Below are 25,483 nucleotides of genomic sequence, written 5' to 3' on the forward strand. Positions count from 1 at the left end.
TTTGTTACCAAGGGCCCCACGGGTTGATGCACCAGCCAAAGTAAACGCTGCCGCCGAGTTATGACAGCATGTTTCATATCTGGTGCAGAGGACTATCCTTCTTCGCTTCTGCCTCAACATTGTGATTGCCCTTGATATTACTTACTTTCTCTCCAACAGATATACTATATCCACATCCAGAAGGCAGACAAAACATACTTGTTATGGCTTCACTGTGCAACGAAAAACCATGAAAGTGGTGAAGGCATGCCCTTTACCTTAGATATGTGTTGGCTAAGTGGAGTGTGTTGTCCCACTGGTTTCTGATATCAGTAAGGGTCTTTGGAACCATCGGAGCCTTGCTGCTCTCAGCCTGACTCACGACGGTCTGTATTTTAGCGTCCCCTTCAGGCTTTAGTAAAATGATTTCCTAAATCAAATAAAAAAGATCTTAAAATCTCATTCATACCACACAGGGATATTTCATATGATATGTTTTTATTTATAAACATTATTCAGAGATTCTAACTGCAGAGTAGATTTCAAAATTACCCTTTCATTTTTATATATTCCCCGAATACAAAGACATCCTTCACGTTGTATAGAACTGGTTCTCAGTAAGCATTTGTCACATTGATCTGATGGCATTCCTACTCTTCTCTTGATTCTCAATTGCCCTCAAAGAAATTATATGCCAAAAAATCCGTGGCAAATCCTCCTTCCAATCTGTACCATTATTTATAAATAAAGAGTTAGGGTAACAACCTGAACAAGACACTTCTGTACACCCAAGATTGGGTTTATGGCTTCCCATAGGAAAATGCAGAGTGCCTCAAACCAACTGCTGTTTCTCCACCACAACGTAATTAATTCTCATTCCCCTGCAATTTTATTTTCCTCTTTTGCTCCAAACAATCAAGTTCCTCCCTTCTTGGAAACACTACTCCAGATTCACCTTCCCTGGAAAACCTTTCAGGTATAATCCCAAATGATCCTGATTACTTCACTATGCCAAACTAACCCTTACGGCTTGACCGCATCATCCTCTGCACTCGGTATCTGATAAACTAAGAACCACACAACCCACTCAGTATCTAATAACCTTCAGGAACCACACACATCCACTCTGAAGATGAGCTCCTCTCCAGCCCTCACCTTAACATTGCCGATGCCTCTGATGTACTGACATACATTCTTTTAACATCCTAGCAAATTTCCACCTGCTGCAGCTCTAATTTATAGTTTTAATTTCACTTCTCCTGCACTCAGTGAAGGCGGACAATAACTGGACATTGCTCCCACAAAGAGAGGATATACTTTCTCCCTTCTATATGCATTAAAATAATTTTAGGTCCATCATAGCCCTTCTCTTTTGCAAGCTTGGTCATCTGAATTCCTTCAACCAATCTGCAGTGATCCTATTTTCCATTAAAAAACAAATCTTTGCAGTTTTCCTCTAAATCTTTTCAAAATTAGAGTTCACTCTGACCTCTGAAATTTAGTTTCCACAGTTATACCTTTATTTTTTGGATTCTTTCCTCAAGTGGCATTTTGCCTTCAGATGAATTCAAAACCATCAGGGACTCTTTAATCCCTGTTATCCAACGAATTACATCATGTGCAAGATCATTAAAGCTCTGGTCCTTGGCAGGAGGTAACTTATCCTCTTCGTCAATTTCACATAATTGTCCCAATAATGTCTGGTATCTATTGATCAAATGTGTTGATTCTGTTACTATTTCTTCTTCCTCAGTAATCCCATATTCCTTCACAGAGTTGTTCAACTGGGCCATAGATTCAAATTGTTCCCTGTAAATTCCAAATATCATTGAAAGTTTACAGGAGCCACGACACCATTTGAGAAACCATATTCCCCAGAAGTACATTTCATGCAAGATCAGCTATACCTCTTTCTAGCTAGAGCTTGGCCAAATAGCTCAGTTTTCTCTCTTGTTCCTTCCATTTCTTTCCATTTCTCTTCTTGATTAGTCAACCACTTACTCAGGTTTCTGTGGTCATTCTGGAGACTAAAACAATATCACACACATTGGAATATAAAATCAGCAAAAAGTGTTTATCTGAAGAGAAGGTTGGCACAAATCTTGTGAGCCAACCAGGTTTTTTACTACATCTTTTTGGTTTCTTTTTTGGCTTCTTTTGAGAAAATTTAATTTGTAACATTAAAATCTGAATAATAGTAACACGTATTATAGTGGAATTCTAATGAGCCATACATATACATCATAAAGAACAGGAAACAAACAAACAAACAGAAAATATTTTTGGACTCTCCCCTGAACCTTGGCCATAATTTGAGGAACTCTCCAAAATTCTATATCCCAGAGTCAAACTTGGGTTTGAAACTACATATTTTATTTTTGAAATTTGTGTGTACGTGTATCCCACTGCTAGCTGTACTGAGGCAGAGTACGTATGAAGATATCATTAGCAAACATGCTATTAGACATCACCTTTATTTCCTACCTCAGTAGCTGCTGCAAGCACTCATCAAGCTCCTTTGCTCGTGCCTGGCATATGGACTCCATTTTTTCTAATTCAATTTCTTGACTTACGATCCAACTGTTAAGCTTCTTAACAGGTGCTTTGGGCAGATGCTTTTTCACATGATTCAGTACAGTTCCCACCTGCTGTATTTCACTGCCTCTTCCTTCAAGAGTCAAGAAATCCTTAAGAAAGACAAAAAGTCAATTATATCCTATGGGCAAGTCTAAGTATGGTCCCTGCCACCCCAGTGATACTTTCCCAAGATGGTACATAGACATGCCATCTTCATAACATCCTATATAAAAGAAGTTGCTATGGAGAGGTGGCTAAGTGCAATAGCAAATGATCAAAAGACAATTTATATCGGTTCTAGAATGTGTGTGTACATTTGCATTTGCATCTGACTTTCTGGGAATCACATCAAGCAAAATGATGCCACCATGTGGGTCAGTGGGAGTTAGACCGGGAAAGCCACATTTTCCTATCCTGGCTCTGCTCAGCTTCTCCCAAATACTTGCTCCTTTCTGGCAATCAATATGTAAAACTAAATAGCCTATTCTCTATTTAACTTTGTCCAAATCAGAATTTTATTTCAATGTTTGTGTTTCAAGGTTTGAGCATCAATTGTTGAGACCCATGCAATGCGCAAAGTTTTAAAAAAAAGTTGGAACTATAATTTAAAAGCAGAGAAGAAAGGTGATTTTGTCAATAAAGAACAGTATCATCAAAGCAAGGAATTAAACTGGGAACATTTAATGCCACTGATTAAGTCTGAGAGCATAAGTTATCACCAAAGCCTAAAGTACTTGATAATCTACCATAAAGTGATCAAGAATTAAAGGCGCCATACGCATTTGAAATGCCCACATTATTGCCTCTTATTTCAGTCTATCTTCCCCCACCCACTCCCATCAGCAGTGTATTAAAGTTCAACGACAATTTTTAAAAGAAATATGGCTGGGAAAAAAACTTTTTAAAAAGTCAAGCAATCTCTTATAGAAAGTAAAGGGGTTTCAAAGTCCAAATTAGGTAAAGCCTTTTTTTTTAATCAAATATGATTTTAACACAACTGAATTCACCAGAAAACATTAAGTTAAACAGCATCTTAGAATAGTTGTGAAAACAGAACCTTTTTAAGTCACTTACACCCTTACCCAGTAAACACAGAGTGTTAAAAATATTGGGTTGGCCAAAAAGTTAGTTCGGGTTTTCCGTAGATGTCACGGAAAATCCCGAACGAACTTTTTGGCCAACCAGTATTTGGGGAAAGGCCAGGTTTTTTGGAAATACTATCTCTATGTAGGGAAATACTAAGTCAAAATAATTATTGTCCTAGCTACTTATATATAGTTCTATCTCCAGCATTTTAATTTTGATAAATTTTGATTGAAATTTAAACGCGTCTTCTTACAGAAAGCTTTTGTAGTTTTTGTTCCACGCTCTTTTTTGTTTCTGATGGTTCAAAACACTCCTTAAGGTTCACTTTAACGTTGCCAAACCAGTCATTAAAGTTCTTGCACTGATCTGCAGGAAGAAAACAAAAGAAGCTATATTCATTCGAGGAATACGTCACAAACCTTGTTAAAGTAAAATATTTTGAAACTTGCTTCCCATGCCGTGGGTACGAGTCACTGTAAAGTGATAATAAACTAAAATCTAATTTTGAGGGTTAATGGAGCCGATGTGGTAACTGTGGCATATTTTCTACACCAAACCTCCTTTCCAAGCATACAGGACACCCAGAGACACCTGCAGGGGCAGCCTGCTCACAGGCATGATCCCAGACTCTGACAACAAGGAGCAGGTCAAACACGAGGACCCTCGTGACTCTCCTTCACGAGAAAAAGATCTGGTGCTTCAACAAAAGAGATGTTATTTACGATAGGTGTAGATCAGTGAGTGTTTGCTCCTAAAAGGTTTATCTGAATATTATCTCCTTAAATAGAGTGTGTGCAACCATCTCTAAGTGAAGCTTAGATTAATTAGCCTTTGTGTTCACAGTACTTATTTATACCTCAAGATTCCCAGAGGCACAGTAAGAGAAACATTGCACTCACCATTCAGTAACTTAGAGAAGTGATCTTGCAAAACACTTTTTTTGGTATTAAATAAATCACTGACACTTTCATATTGCTTTTTTAATTCAGAGAGTTCAGGAGTCAGACAACCTATTTGATTCTCAAGTAATATCATACTGTGTTTCTGCTGCAGAATTTGCTGTTGAATCTCCTAAATATATAAACAAACAGACAACAGTGAAGTCTTAAAAATGGGCTCAATCTACACAAAACATATTAGGTATCCATTGTTTCTATGAAAATCTAGATGATTTTTTATTGGGTAGACCTGCTTTCTCTTAGCTAGTAAATGTATAATGCAATGCAATTTAACATCAAATAATGACCACAAAGCAATTCAAAGGTGAAACAGTTAAATATACACAAATTGTTTTTCTGAGTTTTTCCCCCAGACTTATATTATTTTTATAATAATTATTAACCTCAAGAGGACAAGACCATCAGAAACAAGTGTGAAAATAAATCTGAACCACAGAAGAGAAGTAGCTGGGAAGTACCTCTAGTTTAGTAAAGATCTCCAAGCTGTCAGAAGGAGACAGGGCATTTAAGAGGGACTCAGTCATTCCAATCTGGGTCTTAGCCTGGTCGAGATCCTCCCTTAACTCAGCTGTGCTGCCACCGAGTGCACTGCAGTAGGATTCTCCTGTTAAACGCATTTTCACATGTTCTATCTTGTTCAAAATAGAGGACTCCATGACCTGAAATCATGAAACATATGACGTACTGTAATGGACGTGATTTAACTAGATTATAAGACACCTGCACTGCTGAAGAATGAGTGGAAACTTCGTTTCATTTCAACGTGAAATAACTTCTCTCTTTCTGATTCTTCCTTGTTCAACATCACTGATACAATTCAAACATTGCCTTTAAAGAAAAACAGTAACTTGAAAAAAACTGAAATTGACATTCTTATTTTTTTCTAAGAGACTAGGTGAATCTTCCCCTTAAAACAAGTTTTATTTAGCATACCAGTTGAGGTGCTATCTCATGGTGCTTATTGGAAAACCTATTAAAACATACAGAAAAAAGTTAAATAGCCAGCATTTATTAAGTGTTTATTACGTACACAACATCATGGTAAGCACTTTATATACAAAATACAGGCTTAAGAAGGATAAGTAACTTGCCCAAGATCACAAAGTTGGCTGGCAGCAGACCCAGGCCCTCCCCCATAAGGTCTGACTCCAGAGCTTATATTCAGGCACTTTGCACTTTGATTTAAATAAAAGTCTAACAAATCTCTTCACACAATAGAAAATCACACTTGGGGCAATCTCCCTGTTACTCCATCTAGCAACTAATAAACTTGGAATTTCTTGAGCCATGTTCTCCTTCCTAGGCCCAAGACACTTATGAGGAAACCCTTGTTACTTTACACGAAGCAAGGTAACATCTCCCCCTCTGCACAAGAGGCCTGTGAAATAAATGAGATGAGAATAAGAGAATGCAAAAAATTATTCATTCTAAAATGGGAGAAATATAATAAACTATGCTGGCTATTAAAATTTTGGCTGGACATGACTAAAGATGAATCAAGTAATGATCCTAATTTTATTTTAGGTTTAAGTTTTAGAATTCTGGCTATGAGCATTACTTTAGAGGATACAGAGCATCTTTAATTGCAACTTTAAAATAAAAATTTTCTTACCTGTAATTCAAGAGGTATTTCACTGCTTTGAAGCAGGAACTGTATCTTAGCCACTCTTTTAGAAAATTCTGAAGGTTTTTGTTCATGAACTTGTAACTCTTCCTAAAACACACAATGTTAATGGAAAATATCTTTTTATTTTATACCTTATTTTCTGGTACCCCTGATTGCTATTGAAAATATATAGAAACTGAAAGAACCTTTAAATTTCCCCTAATCACTTGATTTTTGATACAGTCCTGGGAGTTGCAAAACTAAGTGTCTTCATGGGTCAGGCATATGTTATAACTGAGTGAAACACTCTAGCAATAAAACGAGAGGGGCCAGGCTTGCGCCACAGCAGAATGCAGTGCCTACCTAAAGGCATGACATCTCAATAGCTCTGTACATATAAACATACACATAAACATATAAAGCCAACACACACACACACACACACACACACACATCATGTTGGCAGAATTTGGCCCACACGGTAGCCGTTATAATCCTTAACTTCAAATTTTTAAATAACCTGTATCTCAAGACAAAATTAAGGGATACTTAGTGACAATTCATTTCACTTAGAAAATCAAAATCTTACTTCACAACTGTCAATTAATATACCCAGGAAACTCATAAATCTCCACACATTTTGAAAGTCTTTTTCCAAAAGTATAAAAATGGATATGTGAATTTAAAAGTGAATAAAGTGACCAAAATTAGAGGAAAAAAATAAGACTTGAGACATTAGACGTGACATACTGCAAAGCCATCATACACGCATAATACATTTTTATATTACACTGAACCACATATAACTGCCAGACTTAACTATTTTTTGACATACGAAGATTGTAATTTTATATGGTCCAAACTAATAATATGCAAACAACCAGCAATAGAAAGAATTCTTTTTAGAGTTAAAAGAGATAACTTTAAAAATATTTTAACTTTAAAAATTTTTTTTATTATTTTTTTCTTTTCCATTATGGTTTATTACAGGATACAGAATATAGCTCCCTGTGCTATACAATACGACCTTGTTGTTTATCCATTCTATATATAACAATTTATATCTGCTAGTCCCAAACTCCCAATCTATCCCTCCCCCGCCCCCTCTCCCTCTTGGCAACCACAAGTCTGTTCTCTATGTTTGTGAGTCTGTTTCTGGTTTGTAGATAAGTTCATTTGTGTCATATTTTAGATTCCACATATCAGTGATATCACATGGTATTTGTCTTTCTCTTTCTGACTTACTTCACTTAGTATGATTATCTCTAGGTCCATCCATGTAGCTGCAAATGGTATTATTTCATTACAAGAGATAAGTTTAATTCTTTCTAAATGGCAAAACCTGAGATCACTGTTTTAAAAAAACAGCCTCTTTTGAAGCTCTATAAAGATTTTGATATTCAGCCTTGTGTTTTTACTTTACTTGAATCTTTTTACTTTACTTGAAGTATAGTTGATTTACAGTGCTATGTTAGTTTCAGGTATACAGCACAGATTAATAATACCTGCGAACATCTTCCTGGATACCACAAAGAAAACGATGGAATTCAGGTCTCACTCAAGGAATAATGAAAGAAATAAAAGATTTCTTTGTGATTTCTCTACCCCTCTTCAAGAAAGCAGACTTGATATTAAAATGTCAACTGTCTACAAAAAGAACAAATATTCTATTTCTGCTTAATTAACCTTCAGCTTTTGTCTTTCCTCTTCAGTCAGTTGATGTAATTCCATTTTTTGAAGGATCTTTTCAGTCCACTCATCAATCCCATTTTTTAAGTTAAAAAGCTTGTCCCATAAAGCTAGAGCTCGACCAAGATTTTCATAGTAGTCTTCTGTCTTCTCATTTATCTACCATAATTAAAAAATAAAAATAACATATTTAGTGGTGAAAAGCATAAGAACCATTGTTTCCGTCAAACACAACTTCAAAATAAAATTTTAGATTACCTCTACTTGCTAAATAATTTGCTTTATTCATCAACAAAAAATTTGCTTTAACATACCGTGTAGTTCTTTCTTCTACAAAAAAAAAAAACTTAGCTGGTTTGCTGCAGTTTATATGCAATTGAAAGCAAGTTTTCCTGTTTTCTAAACCACAATAATAAAAAATGCTTTTAAAAACCCAGAACAGGGACTTCCCTGGTGGTGCAGTGGTTAAGAATCCGCCTGCCAATACAGGGGACACAGGTTCGATCGCTGGTCCAGGAAGATCCCACATGCAGAGGAGTAACTAAGCCCGTGCGCCACAACTACTGAGCCTGTGCTCTAGAGCCTGAGAGCCACAACTACTGAGCCCCTGTGCCACAACTACTGAAGCCTGAATGCCCTAGAACCCGCATACTGCAACTACTGAGCCCACGCGCTACAACTATTGAAGCCTGCATGCCTAGAGCCCATGCTCCACAACAAGAGAAGCCACTGCAATGAGAAGCCCACACACTGCAATGAAGAGTAGCCTCTGCTCGCCGCAACTAGAGAAAGCCCATGCACGGCAACGAAGACCCAACGCAGACCAAAAAAAAAATTTTTAAAAATTTTAAATATCAAAAACCCAGATCAAAATATAGCACAAATTCTTAATTTATAATTCATAAAAATATCATTACTACTCAACCAAAAATTATTTTTAAACTATTAAATAAATATAATGTTGAACATCAGCTGGCTGCATGGATGGATAATACATTAATTAGTTTATTTCAAATAAGTTGAGTATGCACTTGTATATCTAAAAGAGTACAGACTCATTTGTTAGTAAAACAGTACCTAACTCTGGGCGTAAAGCTAAATCCCAAGTCACAAACTTTATATTATTTGAACATTTTTTATAATGAGCACTTTTGAATTTTGTAATTAGATGAAAACATTAAAGATACAAAAGAAAAGATCAATTTAATTGTTATTAAATAGAATTTCTAGTCAATTAAATTATCACTTACATCAAGCCACCTATCCACAATAACATTAGCCTCTTTCTCAAAAGGAGGCTCTTCAAAGTTTCTCATTTTATTTAGATGAAATTGTAGATTTTTGCAGATCTGGTTAATCTTGTCTACAACTTCTAAATGTTCATTAAATTCTTCTTTAACAACTTCAATCTGTAAAAATGATATGAAACATGTTTTGATATATTGATACAAATATAAGACTTACTGTCCCACTTTCTCAATGAAAAGGTTTTAGAATCCTAAACATCTGGTTTATTAATAATCCTATACCCAAATTCCTTGTCCCACTCTGCATGATGAAATATTTATAATGATCTAAAACCATCTTTCTAGTGCATGTGAAATAATATTCTACCAAAAAAAAGCACCTCTATTCAATCATATAAAAAAGTGACAGTTCCTAGACTCCTCAAATAGGAATCATCTTTGTCATTTTGAAGAACCTAAGTGCTCATCTGAATAAAATAGACAAAACTCTAAAACATCTTTAATGTGACTTCTAGTTTAATCTTTCATGATTCTAACTTCCATGTCATTTCTAACATGGAAGGTGAAACAGTATTTAACCAAAAGGCCAATGATCTTAAACTACAAAATAAAATGTGTGTCGAGTAATGCAATCTTAATGTTTCCACTCAATTTACTAATCTTATATAAGCATTTTTAATGATTGTATAAAATTTGAAAATAGTGATTTCTCATAAATAAAAAACTAAAAATTATATACCCACAGGGGACTTCCATTTCTGGGAATATGCAGTAGGCATAATTTTCCCATTAAGCACAACTAAAAACCCTGGACATCATATACAAAACAGACTTAAGAAGACTGAAAAGTGAGGAGTTCAAGGAAGGAGAATGGCTGGGAGCATCAGCTCCTGAAGACAGCCTGGTGGTGAGCTCCCTGAATTTTTTTTTTCCCTTGGATATCCCAGACTGTGTGCTGGAGAAGTCAGAAGCTGGTAAGATCCACAGACACAGACCAGGAAAAGCCTTTTCTCTTCAGCCCAAGAACCAGGAATAGGACAACCTACCAAGACAGAAAACTTTTAGGAAATAATCACTCACTGGAGCAAAATACCATAGGAAACACTGTAGCCCAACGCCCACCTGTGCCAGCAAAGGTCAAGTGTAGAGCCTAGACAGCCACCATCTCCAGGCTGTAACAGGAGCCCCACTCTCCCCCGACCAGGGAAAAGAAGGCTGAGTAGAGCTGGGACTTTCATTCCTGCTGGGCAGTAACAAGTGCGCGCACACACGCACACACACACACACACACATCCATGATGTCAGGGGAGGCTACCTAGGGAGCTGTAATGAGGAGCCAGGGAGGTGTCAGTAGAGACCTTGTGGGGAAGCAGAATGCCCACCCCCAACCAGCAGTAACAAGGAGCCCTCTGTCTCAGGTGTCCTTATTTTCAGAGAACATGATTATCTATGTCAGAGAGCCCAAGGAATCTACAAAAACACCACTAGAACTGATAGGTGGGTTCAGAAAGGTCACAGGATACAAGATAAACATAAAAATCGATTTCACTTCTCCATATTAACAATGAATACGTGGACACAAATTTTTAATATTATACCATTCACAATTACTCAAAAAATTGAATACTTAAGTGTAAATCTAACAAAACATGCACAGGAACTATACGCTGAAAACTATAAAATACTGATTAAAGAAATCAAAGAAGATCTAAATAAATGCAGAGACATACTAAGTTCATGGATCAGAAGACAACATAGTAAAAATGTCAATTCTCCCAAAATTGATGTACAGGTTTAATGCAATTATTATCAAACCCGGCAATACTTTTGTAGATATAGACAGGATTATTCTAAAATTTATATGGAATAATAAAGGAACTATAATAGCTAAAGTATTTGAAAAAAGAAGAATAAAGTGGGAAGAATCAGTCTACTTGATTTTAAAACATCATATAGGTACAGTAATAAAGATTACATCAACTGGCAAAGGGACAGACACACAGATCAATAGATGAAAGTGAACCCAGACAAATACACCCAACTGAGTTCTGACAAAGATGAAAAAGCAGTTCAAAGGAGGAATGGGAGCCTTTTCAACTTATGGTGCGGGAGCAACTGGACATCTATAGATAAAAACGTAAACCTTGATCCAAGTCTCACACCTTATACAAAAACTAATTCTAAATGGATGATGGACTTAAATGTAAACCATAACACTATAAAACTTTGAGAAAAAAAAATAGGAGAAAATCTACAGGATCTTGTGCTAGGCAAAGAGTTCTTAGACTTTGACACCAAAAGCACAATCCATGAAAGGAAAAATTGATAAACTGGATTTTACCAAAATTTAAATCTTTTGCTCTGCAAAATACCCATTAAGGAGATGAAAAACAAGCTACAGTTTGGGAGAAAATATTTGCAAACCACATATCTGACAAATGACTACTGTGTAGAATATATTAAAAACTCTCAAAACTCGACAGTAAAAAAAAAAAACCAAACAATCTACTTAGAAAATCAGCACAAAATATGAAGAGATATTTCAGCAAAGATGACATACAGATGGCAAATAAGCACAAAAAAAGATGATCAATACCATTAGCAATTAGGAAAATGCCAATGAAAACCACAAAGCGATACCACTATATATCTATCAGAATGACTAAAATAAAAAGTAGAGGCAATATCTAATGCTGGCAAGGATGTACAGAAACTGGATCACTCATACATTACTGGTGAGAATGTAAAATGGTACAGCAGCTCTGGAAAACAGTTTGAAAGTTTCTTTAAAAATGAAATACATAATTAACATACAACCCACCAACTGTAATCCAGAGCAATTAACCCTGAGAAATAAAAACTTATGTTCACAAAGAAGCCTATACAAACGTTTATAGCAAATTTATGCATAAGAGCCAAAAACTAGAAACTACCCAGATGTTCTTCGGAGGTAACAGTTAAACAAGCTGTGGTACATCCATACCATGGAATCCTACTCAGCAAGAAAAGGGAACAAACTATTGATGCGTGCAAGAATCTGAACGAATCTCCAGAGAATTATGCTGAGTAAAAATAACCAATCCCAAAAGGTTAGATACTGTATGATTCCATTTATATAAGATTTTTGAAATGACAAAATTATAGAAATGGAGAGCATATTAGTGGTTGTGAGGGGGTGGAAGCAAGAGGGAAGTGGTAGGGCTATCCGATGACGGAACCAGGGATAGTCTGGGGATGGAAACGTTCCTCCTCTTGACTGTATGATTGTCCGTAACCTGACTGCAATATTGCACTACAGTTTTACAAGATATTTCCATAGGGGAAACTTAGTAAAGGGTACATAGGATCTCTCTGTATTATATCTTATAACTGCATATGCATCTACAATTATCTCAAATTTAAAAGTTTAATTTAAAAAATTAAAATTACTTAAATGTTTTAAATGGAAAAAAAAAATAACTGGGGCAGTTTCTGTCTCCTGACTGGAAGCTGACTGATACATTGGCAGAGCTGAGATGCAGACTCAGGTGTTTTTTTTCTCCCAGTTCAAGACATTTTACATAGGGCATAATAAATGCTTGTTCAATTAAATGAAAAATACATATATGTATGTGTGTGTGTAACCTAATTTTTATTACATTCAAAGAACTTTGTTGTTACATTGACACAAGCCACCAGTGGGTGAAGAGAAAAGAAAGAGCAGGAGAGGATACTTTTAGCATTGACAGGAACTGCAGGCTTTGTCCTACAATGAATGGAAGGGGTAAAATAAAGGAAACTAGATCCCCCCCTGACATTTCCCAAACTTTAATAGTCCCCTGACATTCTAGCCTTCTAGTCTTACTTTTGCACTTCTGCCTTTGATTAAAGAGGGTGGAAATTTGGCACCATATCCTAGATAAACATCCAGGTTTCTATGGTTTTGAAGGACAAAAGTTCTCAGTGGTATCATACTTCAGCCACTGGTGCAAAGCATCATGACAATACATACACCAGAAACTGATTGTTTCTGAAGACAGTACCTAAGTCATCACAAAATTAACTGAGAGTTATGTTAACAATTGGTACTAAAATTTGCTTTTTTCAGACAGTTAAAAAAAAGCATATGAGAAAATAACTAAACACAAGTGTACTTCTGTATCTTCCATACAAAATGATATATTATTTCAGCAAATATACAAAGATACCACACTAGATACAAGATTCTCAATATAATAATAAAAGCCTGGGCATTTATATGTTTCTTAAAGGTAATTACAGTTGTTTTGTTAATTTTTAAAATATTTTTCTGAGTAAACCTTTACATTTCAGAAAGGGGTACAGACAAAGCAAAGTTAGCCATTTTTTACTTCTATAATATACTTGTTTCAAATATGTCTTCAGGGAAGGCAATATTATGACGATTGGAACATGACTTTGTAGTCAGATAGACCTCAGCTTAAATAATGATTCTGTCACTTATTAGCCATATAATCTTGGGAAAGTTATTTAACCTCTATCCTTACTTTGTTTCTTTGTTTACAGAGAAAGTTGCTAGTCTGTCCAGCCAAGCCAGGGGTGATGATGCCATCCCAGTGGACCTGGGAGGCAGAACATCAAGCCAGAGAGGATTATTCTCAAGCCTTACGGTTTAATGTTGTTTGCCTTGTTAGGTTTCGGACTTCCTTGGGACCCAATACTTCTTTCTTCTTTCCTATTTCTCTCTTTTGGAGTGGATATGTCTATCCTATACCTGTCCCACCACTGTATTTTGAAAGCATATAATTTGTTTGGTTTCATGGGTTCACAGCTGTAGAGTGTAAAAAAATGAATAAACAGGGCTTCCCTGGTGGCGCAGTGGTTGGGAGTCCTCCTGCCGATGCAGGGGACGCGGGTTCGTGCCCCGGTCCGGGAGGATCCCACATGCCGCGGAGCGGCTGCGCCCGTGAGCCATGGCCGCTGAGCCTGCGCATCCGGAGCCTGTGCTCCGCAACGGGAGAGGCCACAAAGTGAGAGGCCCGCATACAGAAAAAAAAAAAAAAGAATAAACAGAAACCTAAATTAAACAGAGTTGGGAGACCAGATGGTGTGGCAGAGCCCAATAGGAAGAAGAAAGGTTCCTTTATTGGCAAGGCCTCAGCCAATGAAAAGCCATGGACTCTGTCTACTACAGCCCATCCAACGTCCTTTTCCCCTTTATAAAAGCATTCTTCTCTCCTTGCTGTGCAGGGACTTGCACGTAGCTCCCATGGGTGCAGACCCTGAAATGCAATTCTCTGTTGATCCCAAATAAATCCCTCTTTGCTGGTGAAATACCTGTCAGTCCATTTGTTTTGGATAAACAAGAGGAATTCCCTCAGGATGAAGTGCACCTTGAGTTTCACTCATATCTAATTTAGATGATATTTAGGTGAGACTTTGGACTAAGCTGGAGCGAGTTAAGGCTTTTAGGGCTGATGGGAAGGAATGAATATACTTTGCATGTGAGAAGGACATGTTTTGAGGGGTCAAAGGCAGAATGTTATAAACTGTGAGAACTGTCTTCAGAACTGTATGAAATAAATTTATGTTGCTTATAAGCCCCCCAGTCTATGGTATTCTTTTATAGCAGCCCAAATGGAAAAAGACAACAGCCATAGAGGAACTAATCATAGCAGAGGGGTCAGGACCTGGATCTAGATTCCCATCAGGGAGACTCACCCAGGAGAGGGGCCAAGTGCCTGAAGGTGACAGAAGTTTTATTAGTCAAATAAATAACTTGTCCAGAAAGTGCAGTTTACCATTAATGGGTTGATGAAGTCCTAGGCACTCTGCAGGCACTTTACAGATGTTGCCTCACCTAATCAGGAAAGGAACAGCTCTGCTGGTAACAGGATCCCACTTAGTGGGACACAGGCAGGACTCCAGGAGTGAGGAGGATTGGCACAAACCAAGAACAGCTGCCAGTCAGGAGGGATTCACTATCTGGTCAGATTGAAAGGCAGCGACCCAGGATCTGTGAGTATCTAAGGCAGAGACCTGGATCCTGAAACAAGAGCACAAGCTGGGAAACTGGTATCAGGGGCACAGTAGAAAAGGAGCTATGTGAACTGGGCCACAAGGCTGAGGGGATTTTGTAAAGCTGATCATGTTGGATACTCTGAGAACCAAAGCTCCTTAATCCACCTGGATGAGGACACGATCCTCCTAGATCCCAAGACTGCCAAACCCAGAAGCTGCCTCTGCTGGATGGAACCAGACAGGTTGCATCTAAGAGATTCCGACTGCCAGCCTGCTCCTAGCATGGTGGTCTCCCTCGATTAAATCTGATGGGAAACCAGTTAAACAGTCACATAGTGTACAACTGGTGTCCAAGCAGAGCTCTTTCTGATTGGTCAGTTCCAAGAAACTGCGTCTGAGAAAGGAGGCCGCAGGCAGGGGCTACTCCTCATCTGTGGCACTGATGTGACTCTGAGTGTCACTTCAGCCTCAGGGATAAGAGTTCTAGACAAAGACTAAATTGTCTGTAAGAATCTGGTCTACAGGCATACCTCAGGGACATTGCAGGTTTGGGTCCAGACCATGCCAGTAACGGGAGTATCGCAATAAAGCAAGTCACATGAATTTTTTTGGTTTCCCAGATATATATAAAAGTTATGTTTACATTATACTGTAGTCCATTAAGTGTGCAGTAGCATTGTCTTAAAAAATGTACATACCTTAATTTAAAAATACTTATTTGCTAAAAACACTAATCATCATCTGAGCCTTTAAGCAAGTCATAATCTTTTTGGTGGTGGAGGGTTTGAAATACTGCAAGAATTCCCCAAATGTGACACAGAGACGCAAAGTGAGAAAATGCTGTTGGAAAAATGGTACCGACAGACTTGCTCTACAAAGGGTTGCCACAAAACCTTTCAATTTGTAAAAGACACAATAAAGCAAAGTGTGATAAAGTGAGGTATGTCTGTATATAAGCCTCACTGTTGTTGCTCTCAGCCACTGGGAACTTTAATAAAATTGCTTTCTAACAACCAGGTGTATCAAGTAGATGATATTTCACAAATGCCTCTGACATTTTGACAGCACTTTAGCATAGAGTACTCATAAAACCAAGAGGAAAAGCAACTTTCTGGTGTATAGTAATACAGTGTAGTGTATCCTTTTCTAACTATTCCATTCTTCTGCCACTCTGGTTGATAACCACATAAAATCATAGAAAATAATGACATCTAGTGTCCAAAAGTGTTATTCTTCTTAAACTATGCAGTCGTGATTGGCGAGGCTATGAACATAGACAGAGCAACTTGGAGATAAGCTCACACATCTTTATGAAGAAATAAAAGGGAAGAAATAAAAACGTAATTTTTCCTTTATCCACTAACAACAGACGGGATTTTCCTAGTACCTTCTTTCTCTCAAGGTTGCAATGAAGTCTCAGGGATTTTTTTTATGTGGGAAGTCAGTGCACAAACTGTTCCAAACTTTCAGAGGTAGCAGCAGGGGCAACCCCAGACTCCAAAAGAACCACACCATCAGTATCAAAACCCAAACAGATGCAACCCAGCATTAACCTGGGGACCAATCTTTTTCAAGACCTGGGGATAAATTTAATAAATTCTTAGATACCTGGTAAAACAAAGTCACTAGTAACTTCTTCTAAACTAAGTTTCGAAAGTGACTCCATTGATAATATCCTCTCTATTGTTGGGCTTGCAAGCGAGGCCGCTATGTAAAGTTTCCTTTGGAATTTGGACTCACCTCTGCTATCCTTTTCTTCAAGTTCTCCTTTCCCATGTAGGAAGACTGGAGGGAGATGATATTCTCTTCTTTTTGAATCAAAGTTGTCAGGACACTTTTAAAATTCTGATATTGTTTTAAGAGCTCCAAAACTCTTTCACATTGGTCAAGGCTATGAAAAAAAGTAAAACAGCTAAATTTCTGAAAATAACAAAACCATTCTTTCTCTTTGTAAGTATCCTACAATAATGACTAATAAGTTATAGAAGGATTTTTCCTCTAGACATGGTTTATAATATTGTTTTACAATTTAACCTAAGAATGATGGCATATATATTTATTTGACAAATGGATGGTATAAATAATCACTGGATTCCTATTTTCACCAGGTCAATATTAAAAAGTTACCAGATATAAGCTCTGGAACGAAACAGGATTTGTAACCATAAGGAATCAGCACCTCAATTTCATCATTAACTAAAAGATAATTTGGAAAACAATGCCTCCCCAGCATTATTCTTAGAGATTGCTTCAGTGTTGATTCAATATGATTCAATCATGTCTATTTCAACTCATTCTAGATTCAGCCCTTTAAAAAAAAGTTTAGTACAGATGATGTGGCAGCTAAGACACCTGGTTTCTAGCTATGGTTGGGCACTAATTAGTCATGCGACCTTAGATAAGTTACTTGAGGGAGGCTCTTTGGACCTCAGTTGTTTCCTCTGTAAAATCGAAGGGTAGACTAGATCAAATCCACAGACAGACTTCATCTTGACTACTGTATACTCAGGTTCCAGTAGGGAGCAGGAACTCCACAGATGGAGTTCTGTGGTGAAAGGACCACTGATAGTAAAGTTAAGGGAAACCACCAAGGAGCTGAGACACCCAGAGACTAACCCTTCCAAAAATAGGTACAGCACCTGGGCTCAAGGGGAAAGAGGGAAAGTGCCCTAAGCCAAAGAGGTGTCAGCAGGAGCTGCTGGAACCACTTGCTGAAAAGGGAGGGGGTTAAGACCACCCCGACTTCTCTCTCTTCTTGGTTACTAATCTCATACTAGTACCTCCCACTTCCTAACCCAACTGGAACCCTTGGCTTGTACAGCCTGTAGGGGTCAGCCCTCTCAACTACTCCTACCCCCAGGCAGAGAGTAAAGGGGGAAGGCAGGGACGGAGACTCTTCAGCCGAATCGCCAACCAGGACTGATAGGTAAGGGCTGCCACAGAATTAAGAAAACTCTTGAGCCTTGTCCAGGCTCTGTAGGAAAGACGGCAGTAACTGACTGGCAACATCTGGCATTTAAGTGGAGTGTGGTAGGATAATGCCCCCAGCTCCCAAAGATGCCCACGTCCTAATCCCTGGATCCTGTGAATATGTTACCTTACACAGCAAAAGGGACTTTACAGATGTGACTACATTAAGGATCTTAAAATAGAGACATTATCCTGGATTATCTGAATGGGTGCAAGATAATCACAAGGGCCCTTATAAGAGGGAGGCACGAGGGTCAGAGTCTGAAGGAGATGTGATAACAAAAGCAGAGATGAGACAGAAAGACAGAGAGAGATTGAGATTTGAAGATGCTGCAATGCTGGCCTTAAAGATGGAGGAAGGGGACACAAGCCCAGGAATGGAGTAGGTGGCCTCTAGAAGATGGAAAAGGCAAGGAAATGGATTCTCTCCCAGAGAGTCTGGAAAGGAATGCAGTTTCATTTTAGGATTTCCAACCTCCAGACTGTAAGATAAGTTCGTGCCGATTTTAAGCCACAACATTTGTGGTCATTTATTACGGGAGCAATAGAAAACTAATATAGGTGGGACAATAATGATTATAAATACACTATGTATTTGTCCTCCCTCTTAGACAGCCTCTTAAAGTCATTTGTCTGTAATCTAGGATTCCAGGTCTTGCCCCAGACGTTGGCCCAGTGAGCTTCGAGAGTGAAACTCTTAAGTTGGCCTCTCCTTGAGGCCCATTGGAATGTGTTTTCAACATACAAATTTCAAAACGTTAATTGTGCCACAGACAATTTTTCAGATTTGGGAGGAATTTTTTCCTTACCATTCAGTGACCGAAGCTTTTGTATTCTCCCACAAGAGTGCTGTGCCTTGGCACTGTTGACTCAGAGCTTTCTCTCTGCCGTCTTTGAATTGTGGAAGAGAATTCACCATTTCTTGCAAGCGTTTCTTCTCTTCTTCACATTCATCTAGATCCTTATCCAGTCTGAGTAACGATTTTTTCCTTGATTATGAGAGAGAAAAATTTAATGGCCAATTAGGCGATTTGATTCAACACAAATATGGGTAATTTGTGGGAGCACACTAACTTTAATTTGTCCTCATGAGGTTTATGCCTAAATCACACATTCCTATGACAGAGGTCAGGAGGCTCTGCATGTCCAGAGTACTAGCTGGTGTTTTAAATAGAACAGACATACAAAACCACGAGCGGTAACATTTCTCAGTGATGAACACAATTGTAAAGGGTGTGTATATGCATATGAGAGAAAAGAGACGAAGAGTATGTGTGTACATGTGTGGGGAAGACAGTATGATATGGAGAGAAGACGAGATGGCTGGTAGAACACTGCAAGCTCCTCAGGCAGGGCGGAAGGGGCAAGAAGAAAGGGAAATACAAGGAAATCTTGCATTTCTACCCTGTGTACAAAAATCTCTTCCATACCGAAGAAGAGTCATTTGAACTAAGGGTTTTAACCTGCAAACTAATCCTGGTGGGATTAACTCTATTCACCTAGGTCTAAATTGCTTTCATCAGATACTCACTTTCTCTACTTCCTCTCTTCCAATTCTCTCTCTTTTTTTTTTTTTTTTTTGCGGTACGCGGGCCTCTCACTGTTGTGGCCTCTCCCGTTGCGGAGCAACAGGTTCCCGACGCGCAGGGTCAGCGGCCATGGCTCGCGGGCCCAGCCGCTCCGCGGGATGTGGGATCTTCCCGGACCGGGTCACGAACCCGTGTCCCCTGCATCGGCAGGCAGACTCTCAACCACTGCGCCACCAGGGAAGCCCCTCCAATTCTATCTTGAGTCCACTCCCATAAGGCTCTCACTCCCTCCACTCCTGCAAGACTGCTCGTCAAGATCTCCAGTAACCTCCACATTGCTAATCCATGTCCCAGTCTTCATCTTCACCTTCCTTCAATAGTCGGCAGCACGTGACAAAGGTGATCACTTCTCCTCATTGAACGGCCTTCTCACTTGACCCCCAGGACACTCCTGATTTTCCTCCGATGATACCGGCCACTCAGTATCTTTGACTGGTTCCCTGTCATCTCCCTGACCTCTTAACATGGCGTGCCCCAGAGTACACAGCATGGCAATCTTATCCATCTCATGGCTTTAAACAGCATTCTAAAATGTTGATGACTCTCAGATGTACACCTCGCCCAGACCTCTCTCCTGACATCTGATGCCACCTGTTTTTAACAGTCTTATTGAGAGTGCTACTAGAACATCCAATAAATATTTTGAACCTATTGTGTCTAAAACTGAGCATACACACCTGATCTTTCATTTAATGCCTGACAAACTTGTCTTCATCATCCCAGTTAACGGTAACTCCAGTCTTTCTTTTACACCCTGTGTCCAATGTGTCAACAAACCTTGTGGACTCCACTTTCAAAATACATACAGAATCTTAATATTTTTTGCTACCTCATCACTGTTCCGTGCCACCATCATTCCTCACCTGGATTATTGCTATAGGTCAAACCAGACTTCCTGAGTCTTCCCTTGACTCTTACAGTCTATTCTCAATACACCAGCCTGTTACAATGAAAACCAAATCATTTCCCTCTGCTCAGAAGCCTCCAATGACTTCCCATGGCACTCAACAAAGAAACCAAAGTCAACACATGGCCCACAGGTCCCTACAGGAGCTAAGCTCCATCCTGCCCGTGACCCCTGTGACCCCCTCCCTGTTAACCTGCTCACCTCCTTGCCTCTCCTCAAACATGCCAGGCCCAGTCCCACACCTGCCCTTTGTACCTATAGCCCCTCAGCCTGGGAGGCTCTTCCTCCAGGTTGTCACTTGGCTTGTCGCTCATCCCATCAGGCTCACACGTCACCTTCTCTGTAAAACTGTGCCTGCTGACCCTGTGTGAATTGTAACCACCTCCTTCTCTACTTACTCTTTCTCCATGGTCTTTATCACCATCAAACCTACTGCATATCTTCCTCGTCCCACTAGATAATAAGCTCTACCAAGGGCAAGAATTTTTGTCTGTTTTGTTAACTGCTGTATCCCCAGGACCTAAAACAGTGCCTGGCTTATCCTATTAGTAACTCAATTAAATATTAAAGCAATTTACTATCTATCAAAGTATAGTTTTCATTTATAAATTAATAAGTTAATTTATTACTAATTATTTATAAATCTATAATAAATGCATTAACAATCAAATTAATAACTAAACCAGTTCCACACCTCATGAAGAACTGGAGCGCTGTTGAAATAGAAGTCTCATTGAGACGGAGAGCTCAGGGCAATTTCAGAGGGAAGAGCTTAATCAGCTGAACAGCCTCAGGAGAGCATTGAGCCTGAGGGATTAGAAGTGGGCAGAAGAAGAGATGGAAAGTGGGCGAGATTTAGAACGGGGAGGGGGGCTCACAAAAGTGACTCTTTTGCTAACTCTTGCTAACATTTTCATTTTCAGGACCTGGAGGCGGACGCTGAATTCCAGAATGACAATAGTAGCACTCCTAGAGATGGCTGCGAACCTCAGGTAAGCCCAGTTCTGCTGAGTCTCCAGAATCAACACTAACCTAAATCTACCTCTTAAACCCAGTCCTCATCTAATCCTGCCGGGAGGAGGGGAGAGGACCAAATAATGAAGGAAGAAGTAGGGACGAGGCGGGGTAGTGCATCTTCCACCACTTGTTCTCTATTATCAAATGTGTCGAGTTTCCCAGGTTTTCCCCCGTCAGGAGAACTCCATAGTAAATAAACAGCAGCAAAGAGACTTTGAAGCAACTCATGGACTTCACACATATCTTACTGTACTCTTCCTCTGTCCATAAGAATGAAAACTTTAAAGGAAAAAATTATATAACACTTTGTAAAGGCACAATCTCAACAAAAAGAAAGCTTGTTTGAAAAAGCCTACAAAAAAGAATGCTGAACCCTGAATAGAGGGGGATGGAACAGAAGTAGAAAGACACAGGAAGCATTTGTTTCACCTAACAGATATTCGGGAAAAGGAAAAAACAGAAAATCATCATCTTGCGTGGAAACGGACGAAAACGATACCTACCGTTGTTTTACAGCTGGAACGGTCGGATCTTTCAGGCCTATTTTGCTGATTTGATTGTGTATATCTTGAATATTTTTCAGGAGTTCATTATTTTTGAAAATACAAGTCTCTAATAATTCATCTTCTTCCATGAGTTCCTCCTGTCTGCCAGAGCCATGAGTCTCAGATAAGCTTCTGGACAAAGCATTCAGAAGTTTTTCACAGGAGGTGTTTTCACCCCATTCAGCATCTTTAATGCTTATACCGAGCACCTTCAAACGTTCGTCCAAATGTCTGGCCTTGTCTTTCATCTGATGAATTCTTTCCTCTTTATTTTCCACCGTCAAAGTATTTCCTGGTACCACCTGTGAACCTGAGGCTGAAAGGTCTATAAGAAGCTCACCAGAGAGTTCAGCTGCTCTCAGAGAAGCCAAAAAATCTTCCAGAGCTTTGAGGGCATCTTTACTCCTCTGGACTCTGTGGTTCATTTCTTCGAGTTGAGTTCTGTGTTTCAGGATAATATTCTGTGCTGCATGCAGGTCAAGCGGGTGTAATTCCTTCAATGCAAAGTTGCCTGACTGTTCCAAATGATTACATATTTCAATCTGTCTTACTACGGAATCTTGGATATTCTACAATAAAGGTAAGAAAAGCTGTAAGACTGAGGCAGAAAAAAGAAAAATTGCACAGCAGAAACTAACCTCAAATTATGTCACTAGATTTGATCTAGAAAACTGCTTCTCAGTCTAACCAAGGCTGACAGTTTTGACAGAAGGAACACTTTAATTACAAATGATCAGATGGCCCAGCTGTTTCATTACCTGATACCCTTCCTGATATGTAAATCCCAAGAAGAAAAGAGGTATATAAATCTATTGATTCAATGAAAATAATTACAGGTTGAACTATTGAGACATCTGTTTATAATTTGAAAAATAAAAAAATATTTTTAGGATGAGATTTCAAATAAGTACACTGTAGAATATGACAATTTAAGCATCTTCGTCTAGTACAGAGAGAAAATTAGGATTTCAGTCATTGGAGAAGGCATTCATAAGCAAGCCTTCATTTTTAATTCAAAGAAAATACGTCATTATTTACTCCATGGTACCTACTGATACTTTCCAATTGGCAAGGAATTAAAGAGTTGAGAAATAAATAACAAGTCTAAATTATTGAAGATTTTTCTGCCGTGGCTTATATTTGAAATAAATACTATGGATGTATAATAAAAAAATGCATAAACATGTATAAATCTCTGAAGAACTGTTTATTCTATAAATACACTGTGAGAATTTATATTTACCCTCAGGTTTTGATAAATGTCATCAGCATCAGTGAGATTAAATTCTTGAACGGCCATTTCACAGAGGAGCAGGTCTGAGTCACAGAGAAGGAGCAACTCCTTCTCCACAGGTGACACAATATGCAGCGCAGTCTCCAAAGACTCCATTCTGGGTGAAAAATAAATCAGACGTGAGGGGAAAGCACAGCAGAAAGATAGCTTATAAAACATTTAATATTAATGCCATTATTTAACCAAGAACAGAAAATAATTATTCAATAAAAATACATACAATGATATGTATAGATCATCACATTAAAACCCAAACCCAGGGCTTCCCTGGTGGCGCAGTGGTTGAGAGTCTGCCTGCCGATGCAGGGGACACGGGTTCGTGTCCCGGTCCGGGAAGATCCCACGTGCCGCGGAGCAGCTGGGCCCGTGAGCCATGGCCGCTGAGCCTGCGCATCCGGAGCCTGTGCTCCGCAACGGGAGAGGCCACAGCAGTGAGAGGCCCGTGTACCGCAAAAAAAAAAAAAAAAAAAAAAAAAAAAAAAAAACCCAAACCCAGTGATCCACGATGGCAAAGAATGAGTTGTTTGCTACATCCAAGTACTCGCGATAATTTACCTGATACTATGCTGAATGGAAAACTGTTGTAAAGCATACTAAGGCTTTCTCTCTCTTTTGAAATACAAAATACTAAATGTAATTGAACCTTGCCTTAATGACAAAGAAATTCATTATGCATACTAATTATTTTATTAGTGGAAATATACTAGGATTCAAAGTCTAGGCCAATAATAAGTTGAAATGTGTGACCCTGGATAAATAACATATAGACTCTGAGCCTCAGTTTCCTCCTATGTAAAATGGGGAGATGCGCTGGGGGTACACATCCTATGTAAAGGGATAACAATAGCACTCTCATTCTAAAAAAGAGGAAATCAAGGCCCAGAGAAGTTACGTGACGTGGCTAAATTCAGGCTCAAGGGGAGACAGTGGGAAGAGCACGGCCTTTGGAACTCAACAGACTTTAAGTTCCACTTAAGTCTCTGGCCAGTAGTGTGGCTTGGTTATGTGATTTAACCTCCCCCAGTAGCAGTTTCCTCATCAGCTTCTCTTATGGTTGTTGTCACAACTAAATAAAATAACATACTTAGTATATATAACATTAGCCTCTCTTAAAATTTAGTACATTTAGTAAACTCATGGTTAATAGATCCCAGAATTATACCTGGTATTAAGAGTCATCTGAAGCTCTCTTTCTTTCTCCTTTAGTTTATCTCTTGCCTTAACTAGAAAAGGCTTCCTAATGTCACTTTCCAGCTCTTCTAATTTCAGTGAAGTGACTTCAAACTCTTTCCAGCAAGCCTCAGTTTCATTTTTTAAGACCTGGATGAAATATGTAAATTAATTTTTCAATGAATGGGTTAATAGGCACAATTATTCTGTTCTTACAAAATGAGACATTTACAATTGTGGGCACAAACACAAAGTTTCACATGAAAATACATTTGAAAAAATATTTTACAAGTAAACTATCCTTCAGAGAGCAATGCTATTAACTGTGCTCTCGGAGAATCCACTGAATGAAATCAAGGGAATCAGCAACATGGCTTTCAAAGGAATCCAAATGCCCTTCCCTGAAGTTAGATACACAGAATACAATTCAGAAAGATACACAGAGATATAAGAATATATTCTATTAGATATTCTATTTTCTCTAGTCTTTTTTTTCTCCTTAAACTAAAATTGCAATGAACCAAAATCATTTCTATCAAATGAGAAGTGAGTAAAATTAACTTATGATCTATAGTTAAACATCTAAAATTCTATACTATTCCAACCCCTTATCTTGGTTCTTTTTTTAAAAAAAGGCACTGCTATAGAATCTGAGTGCTCATCAGTAAAATTTGTTCTTCACTTTCCCCAAGGATTCATATAGTTTTTCTAACCAACTTATTATTCAGTCACAGGAGTAAGGTCTCAAGACAGCTTCTTAATTGTGATGAAAACGTGCTACATCCACTACTTGAACAACAGAGATTCTAACACATGAATTTTGCTTATTCAGATGGAAAACAGAGAAGAGCCATTTGGTAGAGTGTGAC

The 25,483-nt window shown here is 38.5% G+C and overlaps 1 protein-coding gene across 9 annotated transcripts in view; it reads right to left on the bottom strand.

Annotated features, from left to right (window-relative positions):
• Positions 1-25,483, bottom strand: part of SYNE2 (spectrin repeat containing nuclear envelope protein 2) — a 331,802-nt gene that overhangs the window by 168,326 nt on the left and 137,993 nt on the right. For all 9 annotated transcript variants that reach the window (XM_060004429.1, XM_060004425.1, XM_060004428.1 and 6 more), the window contains exons 28-42: positions 24,607-24,764; positions 23,394-23,541; positions 22,109-22,719; positions 18,902-19,081; positions 16,863-17,013; positions 9,147-9,305; positions 7,894-8,055; positions 6,214-6,315; positions 5,060-5,260; positions 4,542-4,713; positions 3,896-4,008; positions 2,464-2,666; positions 1,887-2,006; positions 1,497-1,788; positions 258-409 (exon numbers count right to left, since the gene is read on the bottom strand). In XM_060004429.1, coding sequence (XP_059860412.1) covers positions 258-409; positions 1,497-1,788; positions 1,887-2,006; positions 2,464-2,666; positions 3,896-4,008; positions 4,542-4,713; positions 5,060-5,260; positions 6,214-6,315; positions 7,894-8,055; positions 9,147-9,305; positions 16,863-17,013; positions 18,902-19,081; positions 22,109-22,719; positions 23,394-23,541; positions 24,607-24,764 — 2,924 coding nt within the window. The remainder of the gene's footprint in view (positions 1-257; positions 410-1,496; positions 1,789-1,886; positions 2,007-2,463; positions 2,667-3,895; positions 4,009-4,541; positions 4,714-5,059; positions 5,261-6,213; positions 6,316-7,893; positions 8,056-9,146; positions 9,306-16,862; positions 17,014-18,901; positions 19,082-22,108; positions 22,720-23,393; positions 23,542-24,606; positions 24,765-25,483) is intronic.

The sequence above is a fragment of the Delphinus delphis genome, chromosome 2, assembly GCF_949987515.2.
Source record: "Delphinus delphis chromosome 2, mDelDel1.2, whole genome shotgun sequence".
NCBI lineage: Eukaryota > Metazoa > Chordata > Mammalia > Artiodactyla > Delphinidae > Delphinus > Delphinus delphis.